This window comes from Perognathus longimembris, chromosome 17 (assembly GCF_023159225.1).
Source record: "Perognathus longimembris pacificus isolate PPM17 chromosome 17, ASM2315922v1, whole genome shotgun sequence".
NCBI classification, from domain to species: Eukaryota; Metazoa; Chordata; class Mammalia; order Rodentia; family Heteromyidae; genus Perognathus; species Perognathus longimembris.
Window position 1 is genome coordinate 45,707,870 of NC_063177.1, and position 8,137 is coordinate 45,716,006.

At 56.1% G+C, this 8,137-nt stretch overlaps 1 protein-coding gene across 1 annotated transcript; it reads right to left on the reverse strand.

The window, feature by feature from the left end:
• On the reverse strand, window positions 1–7,415 carry Cacng1 (calcium voltage-gated channel auxiliary subunit gamma 1). The gene is made up of 4 exons (XM_048366176.1): window positions 7,115–7,415; window positions 2,048–2,122; window positions 1,017–1,154; window positions 1–639 (listed from the first exon to the last, which is right to left on the reverse strand). The coding sequence occupies exons 1-4, from the start codon at window positions 7,347–7,349 to the stop codon at window positions 413–415; spliced, it is 675 nt and encodes a 224-aa protein (XP_048222133.1). The 5' UTR covers window positions 7,350–7,415; the 3' UTR covers window positions 1–412.
• Window positions 7,416–8,137: the final 722 nt, after the last annotated feature.

The following is an 8,137-nucleotide window of genomic DNA, read 5'->3' on the forward strand; positions in this document are numbered from 1 at the left end:
GGCGTCTGAGAGCTTTTATTTCAAAACACAGACAGATTCTAGCAAGTAAGAAATGCTGCTCAGGGTGTTTGGAAGCCAATGGGGGGAGTTTGGTTCACAGAGGACCTTGTACCTTGTTACCCAGAAGGAGACAGAACTTGACTCTTTATGGGGCTCCGAGCTGGCGAATGAAAACAAGGTGTTCCTGGAAGCTTTTAAAAGATGTCTGGGGCCAAGTTGTCATAGACAAGTGGCCCAGTGGGACAGACTAGGCCTTGGTGGGTGGAAGGTGAGGCCCCTCCAAGCACCGCTGCACCTACAGGCCCTAATATGTCTGGGCTCAGCTCTGGTGAGACAGAAGGGGTTTGGGCAGATGTAAAAACTCCCACACCTTTCGTAGAATGTTCTGGGCTAAGGCTGGGCTTCCTGGAGGCTAATGCTCGGGCTCTGCATCCATGCAGGACTCCCAGGGGTTCTGGGGCATTCGAGGCAGGGAGAAGAGCAGGAGGGCCAGCCCACCCAGGAAGAGCAGGACAAAGGCGGTACAGGCACAGGCGAAGGACCAGGAGTAGTAGTAGTCAATCCACACCGTGTCCTCACTGTCGATCATGCGCTTCACCGACTGCCGCAGGACCTCCACCGACACAAAGATGCAGAGGCCTGGGGACCGAGCCAGGGGTCTCAGGAGCTCAGCCCAGCCAAGGCCCGGCCCTGCCCGACCTGAGGCTATTGTTCTTCACCTTGACCTGGGCAGGGAGGAGACCTGCACAAGTAGCTCCTTCCCTTGTCCCCATCCCACGGGAGGGTGGCCAGGGAGGGGCAGGACACTGTGCCTAACTGCTCTCTAAGGATTTCCTCTGTGTCCCCAAGCATCATATCATAGTGCAAAAATGGACAACATAGCACGTTTTCAAGACTGCTGTGTCCCAGCCCTGCAGGAATCAGATTTCCCTCAGCATAGAGCCCAGCAAGCAGAGAGTGGGGACTCTCCTGCTCCCCACTGCCCAGGCCAGCCCACTAGTGCTGCCCCCTCCTACCTGCAAAGGCATAGAACATGGAGGCAGGCCGCAGCAGGTAGTCCCGCTTCTTCCCAAAGGACAGAAGCGCACACACCGTGCCCACGATGGCAAAGCCCAGGCTGAAGATGGCAATGGCCGCGGCCGAGATGCTGTACTCTGAAAAACACATTCCCAGGGCCACAGGCTGGGACCTCCAGCCTGGCTAGTGACAAAACCACATTCGTGATTCTGTGTTATACCCTCCTGAGAGGCCACACACTCACCCACTGAGTCACACCTGGGAAGAGATTAGGCTACACGGTTCTATTACCACCACCACCACCACCACCACAAACAACACCACTGTCACCATTACCACACCCCACCCTCCCCACCATCACCAACACTATCACCACCACCACCATCACTACCACCATCACCACCATCACCAACACTATCACCACCATCACCACCACCATTACCACCACCACCATCACTATCACCATCACCACCATCACCACCATCACCACCATCACCAACAACAACACCATCACCAACACCACCATTACCACAATCACCATCACCACCATCACCATTACCATTACCACCACTACCACTGCCACCATTACCACAATACCATCACCACCACCATCACCACTATCACCACTACCATCACCACTATCACCACTATCATCATCGCCACCAGCCAATGTGGCACTGTATCCCAATAGTGAGTATGCCTCTGGACTCCACGGACTTCCCAGCCTCTTACATAGAGGTCAGTAATGGAGGGAGGGGTTGTGGCTTCCTTCTGGAACCTTCCCTAAAACTGTGAGCATTTGTTCCATGTTCTGTGTCCCGAGAGCTCAGTCCTGCCACAGCATGGAGCCCCCTCCCCTCTGTCCTCAGCCCCAAGGGGCTGGAGAGGGACACAGCCACCTGCACCCCGGTAGATGGGAGGTGACAGACACCCCACTGTCAGGACAGGAGGTGAGTGCTTTTCTTCCAGGTGGCTCCCAGGCCAAGCAGCATGTCACATTGCACAGCTCTGTCTTCCACGGCCTACCTACCCCTCTGAGTGGTGAATTCAAAGATCTCCGAGCTCTCGCCTGGGTTGAAATGTCTGAAGTAGGAGCAGTTCTTCTCTGCAAAGAAGGAGACAGCTTGTGAGTGAGGAGATAGCGTGGAGGGAGGGGCTGGGAGAGGGTTGGTCCCTCAGGCACAAATTCTGAATCTGGGCACAAACACTCGTAATACGAAAGCAGGATAAAGGACCTGCACCGGAAGCTGTGAGATCACTGGGGAGGGAGTAGGGCAAAATGAAGAACTGGCCCACATTCAGCAGGTGGAGTCTGAGGCCCAAGGAGCAGATGGAGAAGCTGAGGCCCCAGCGGAAGTCAAGCATCAAGACTACAGAGTCAGCGAAGACCCGAATGGTGATTCTCTCCCTGGCAAACACTGACCAGGCCGGGAGTCCTTTTGGCAGAGAGAAGGGGAGGGGGCCTCCCAGCATGTAGGTAGAGAGAGGCCTGGGGTGACGTTGAACACTCTGCATTACATGGGTAACCTCCAAAACATCAATGGCCTAAGGACAAGAAACGCAGGGTGCCCCCCAATCTAGGGCTATGACTCACTGGGTGACTGGGTTGCAGCATCTTTCACAAAAGACAGATTCTGAAGGTCATGTTGGGACCCTGGCTCCAGTGGCCATGTCTGGAAGATTGTGTAGGTAGACCCCTTCCACAGGAGAGCAGGACTAACCACCGCCCGAGCACCCTCCAGGCCACCAAGACCTCCTTGGACAAAGTGTAACCACCTGGCCACTGATGTCACAGACCTGATGTCACCATGTGATGGAGGGGTGGGGGGAGGGGGTGTTCAGCAGCAAGAAATTCATGTCGACTTTCAATGTCATTTCACGTCATTCCCAGTGTCTTTCACAAGAGCAGACACGCCTTGCCATACCACAATATGGTTTTATTGTTTGTGGAGTACATTTAACATTCTTTCCATCTGATTTAGGAGTAAGTAAGCAAATGGGTTATTCTGCATTGTCCTCTGCTTCTTTCAAAAGAAAACTAAGTTAGGTTGCTTTTTATTTGTGTGGGGCCCTTCATTGATTTCTTGTTCCGATGGGTCCTTGACCCTCAGTCTAAAAACATCTTGGCTTTCCATTGAAATGACATTGGGTTTAGGAATTGACGGCTTTATGTCACAAAGAGTCTTATGCCCAGTTTCCTCCAGAAGTGTACCCCAGGGACTGCCACTTGTGTGGGTTTTGACTGGATGATGGCTTCCTTCTCTCTTGCTACAGACCCTTTCTGTTGTTGTTTTTTGGCAATTCTGGAGTTTGAACTCAGGGCCTCACACTTGCTGGGCAGGTACGCTTGATCTATAAGCCGAGAACTTTCTTGCCTTTGTTATTTTCCAGGTGGGGTCTTGTGTTTTAACCCACCGTTATTCTTAAATTTTGGTCCTCCGATCTACAGCTGTGAACCACTGCCCTGAGCTTGATTGCAACGGGCCAGAGTGGGGGCATCCCGCTAACTTCTTACCTGGGCTATCCTAGCATTGTGATCTTCCTGATTTCTACCTCCTCCTGGGAAGGTGGCCTCTGGATATTATCTTATTGCCACTGAATCCTTTGGTTGGTCTGCCTCCCCCACCCCCACCTCCATAGTTGAGGTGGCTGTCTGTCATGGCTGAGGATGACTTCTGGCTTAGCAACAGTGAATCTTCCAGGAGTGAACCAGCTTTCCCTGCCCGCTTCTATATTTAAATCATTTTCCTTTTGAATGGAGTCACCTGAGGAGCTGACCGCTGGCACTGATGTCAGAGCTGCTGGCTTTTTCCGCTCACAGCATCTGCTGCTATTTTAAAGCATAATACAAACCTCTTCTATTTGTTAGATTATTGGCTTGTAGATTCTCTTGAATTGCTGCTTCAAAATGGCTCATACTCTGTCATAAGTCTCCCGGGGTCTCCCTCTGCACAAAGGAACACTTCTGTTTTCGTTCTTGAAGGGCCAATTTCAGTTGTCATTGAAAACCCTCCAAGAAGAATGGACTGGATTCAAGTGTACGTCGCGGTCAGCCGCCTCCCTCGCTGCTCGCTCGCTATCTGTGAGTGCAAAGCCTCCGCGCCGGGCCTGTGGTCCAGGCCACCCTGCCGGCCGGGCAGGCTCAGCCGTCAGCCTCTGCCTCCGGAGGAGCAGCAGGCTGCGCTCTGGGCAGAGGCACCTGCTGGCTGCAAGGCACGAGCTGAGCTCACAGGTGGGGGCTGAGCCGAGACTGCAGACCCCGGCTCTGTGCTCTGGGCAGATGTTTTGTTCCCCCACATTGGGACAGTATTCCAGTCCCTCTTCTCCTCCTCTGTTGAATGTCCTCAAATGCAGACCCGAGAGCAGGGCAGCCAGTGCATTACATTCCTTCTCAGGGCTTCTGGAAACTTTGCCTTCTTTCCAACAGGTGGGGCCTGAGGACGGATGGGCTGACCCATATCTTCCCTTGGACTTAGACATGAGGGGAGTCGGCATCCTTGAGAAACATCCCCTCCAGGGGTGCATGGCTGCCTGGGGGAGGCCATAGGCCCTTCCTGGTCCCTGGTGGTTCCCCCCCCCCCACAAAGGGAGAGTGGGCCTAGCAGACTTAGTGTCATTCAGAAGGAAGCAAGCTGGGCAGCTTCAAGTATCCCCCTTCCCCACCCAAGAGAGCACAGGGTCCGGTTAGATGACCAGGAACGCTGTGGCTTTGCCCTCTCCACCCTCGTCCCTCTGTCGAAGTCTCTGATGTTCAGAGCATTGAGCAGCAAGGCCAGCTTTAAAAGGAGGGCCACCTGAGGCAGGCCCACGCGGGCTACTTGGTCCCAGGTAAGGCCTTGGAGGACAGAGACAGTCTTTGCAGTCTGTAGATTCTGAGCCTCTGCCCCTCTGTCCGCTGTTCCTCCCTGTCACCCTGGTGCAGAGCTTGGAGCCTGCAGCTCTGCCTTGCTGGGCTCCAGTCTCTTCACAGGGTAGAAGCTGTCAGTGGCCGGAGATCCCCAGGCCTGGATAATGATGCGGGGTGGTGGCTGGGCTCCCCAAGTCTTTGCTATCTCTGCAAGTGCATTATAGGGATTGGACTATTTCTCCTTTTATAAGACTTGGTGGTCTAAGAATGGAAATGGGTTTTAACCTTTAAAACTAGATGAGATGGGGGCTGGGGATGTGGCCTAGTGGCAAGAGCGCTTGCCTCGTATACACGAGGCCCTAGGTTCGATTCCCCAGCACCACATATACAGAAAATGGCCAGAAGTGGCACTGTGGCTCAAGTGGCAGAGTGCTAGCCTTGAGCAAGAAGAAGCCAGGGACAGTGCTCAGGCCCTGAGTCCAAGGCCCAGGACTGGCCAAAAAAAAAAAAAAAAAAAAAAAAAACCAAAACTAGATGAGATGAGCTCTGCTGCGTGTCAGTGGTTCACACCTGTAATCCTAGCTGCTTAGGAGGCTGAGATCTGAGGATCACCATTCAAAGCCAGCTCAGGCAGGAAAGTCCGTGAGACTCTTGTCTCCAAGGAACCACCAGAAAACCAAATGTGGTGCTGATAGAGAATAAAAGGATCTCCATTTCCAGAGGATGATTGGGGCAAGGCAGCGTTCTGTGTCACCAGTGTAGATAATATGATTCGTGACAGGACTGGGGCCAGAGAGGCCCAGCCACGCCTGCCACTCCCAGAGGCTGCTCCTCACGCCAGCCCGTCTCGTCCCTGCTCTGGCTTTAAAAGGCAGATGGCTCCAAGAACAGGTGGACAGAACCATCATGTGTGTCCCTACGAGTGGTCTCTGAAGACGCTGCCCTGCCCTGCCCTGCCTGGCCCCACCCAGGGCTGATGTCTCTGTTTATAAGTTAGCAGTGGTGTCCAAGGGGAAAAGGCACTGGGCTACCTGATACCTTCCAGGCCCATCCCGGCATCTGCCAGAGCCCTCCACCCTGGGAAGCAGTTTCCAAGTCAGCTGAGTATTCATGAATCTCTGGGTACCGTGTGTGTGTGTGTGTGTGTGTGTGTGTGTGTGTGTGTGTGTGTGTGTGTGTGTGTGTGTGTGTGGCGGGGGAGTCGAGGGGTCCATGAGGCCAGGGTTTCTTGAAGCAAGTAGCAAGGAAGGAGAGGGAAATGAGCGTGCACAGGCCGTCCTCGCTGCCACCTGGGAGACACATCTGCAAACCCTGGAAGAAGGGATCTGAGCTTGCTGATCTGAGTCTTCCATTTCACACAGAGGGAAGCAGAGGCTGGGCTGGGCCTGTCCCCGGAGAGCTCGCTGGCAAGGCGGTGGGTGATGGTAAGAAGAGCTCAGCTCTCTCATTCCCCCTGGAGCCTCGTTTGCTTTCTTTCCCAAAGGATCCACACTTGGAAGTCACACCCATACCAGGTCTCCTTGACAAAGAGCTTCCCTGCCACGCATGGCTCCGTGACGTGGAAGGGCCTGGAAGAACGCTCTTAAACCGTGGGGGTAGGACATGCTGTAGGAGTTGGGTAGGCTGAACTTGGGGAGCCCACACAGCAGGACAGCCCGTTCTGACCTCAGCCCTTGTCCACACACACCCTGTGTCCCTGCCACGTGCCGCAGCACCCCCCCCCCCGCACCCCTCACTTGTCTTCCTGCTGCGTTCTAGCTAGCTTGGTACTCTTCGTAGGTAGGACCAAAGGATCATGGCGCCTTTTCACTCGGCCACGTTGGACACGTGGCCCTGCCAAGTCCACGGCAGGGCTGCCCACGTTCCTCCTGGCTGGAGATGGGGGAAGAAGACTGCGCACCCAGCCCCAGAACGAGAGCCCCAGCCTGTCTCTGTGGGGGTGACCCCGTGACGCCGGGACACAGTGAGTGACCGTCGAGGGGTCCCGCGCTCCTGCAGCCAGGAGCTCCTGTCCTGCTGCCCCAGCATCTGCCTGGGGCCTCACAAGATGGGGGTCCCATTTCCCATGGCCGCTGGGGCCTCTAGCAGCTTTCTGCTGTTCCCACCTCCTTTCTCCATAGAGCAGGTGGCTGCTCCGTTCTTCAGCTGTGACATTGACTTCCTTCCCATGCACAGCTTAGCCGGGGTGGGGTGGGGGGGGCTGCGGTGCAGGGCAGGAGGCAGGGAGGGAAGGGAAGGGGGGTACGTTACCCCGCGACAGCATGGCGAGGCCACAGCTCTTGTCCTCCAGGGTGTCCACAGCGACTCGCGTGGTGCAGATTCTCCAGAGGCCGAAGTGGGCCGCCTCGCAGGTGACATTGCGGTGCTCCAGGTGGGGGCTCAGCACGGCCCAGTGGTCCGTCACCACGGCCACCGTGGCCAGCACCATGCCCACCAGGACGCAGAAGAGGCTCCCGCGCACCTTCCCTGCCTGGGTCTGGGACATGGCTGCTGGACTGGGGGTGCCCTGGGCAAGAGCAGCAGTGGCTCCCAGAGTAGTTGGTGCCCAGCTAGGGGGTGGCAGGGGTTATGAAGCCGAGGGCGGATGCTAAGTTTAGTGTGCCTGGCTGAGCCAGAGTGGGCTGTCCTGGGGCTGAGGGCCGCCGGGCCGGCCGAGCAGCTGCGCAGACGTGTCAGGGGCCTGAGGGATACTTCTATTACCGCCTGTCTGCAGGCGTGTCGCCGGAGATGCCTTCTGCTCAGGTTTCAGAGCTTTCTTGCCATCTAGGGGCCAGAAATACCCCCAGGGTGGGGCATGGAGAGAAGGCTCTGGGTGGTGACGTGGCATCCAATGGAGTGGAGTCGGCCCAGGGGGCCCAGCGGACGCCAGGCTCACCAGGCGTGAGACAACACACCTGCTCGGGGGTGAACCCCAACTGCCAGGTGCAGGCATGGGGTGCCGGGGCAGGGGCTGTGGGGCCTTCTTGTCTCATGTCACCAGGGCGGCCAGCAGGGCTGTGTGTGTGTGTGTGTGTGTGTGTGTGTGTGTGTGTGTGTGTGTGTGTGTGTCCACTGTGGTCTGGGGGGCTCAGAATTCTGCCTGAGGACATCTCCGGGTGGCCCAGGGCTCTGGAGCCCACCTCCCCGGCAAGCGCTTCAGTCTGGAGGCCTCACCTTGTCCTGGTGCCCCATCTCCAGGAAGCTCCTACCTGCTTTTCAGGCCTGGCCTTACCCACCGCTGACCCTGCCAGCCAACACCGCTGGCTTTTCCATTCGCACCCTCCCCTCCCACTG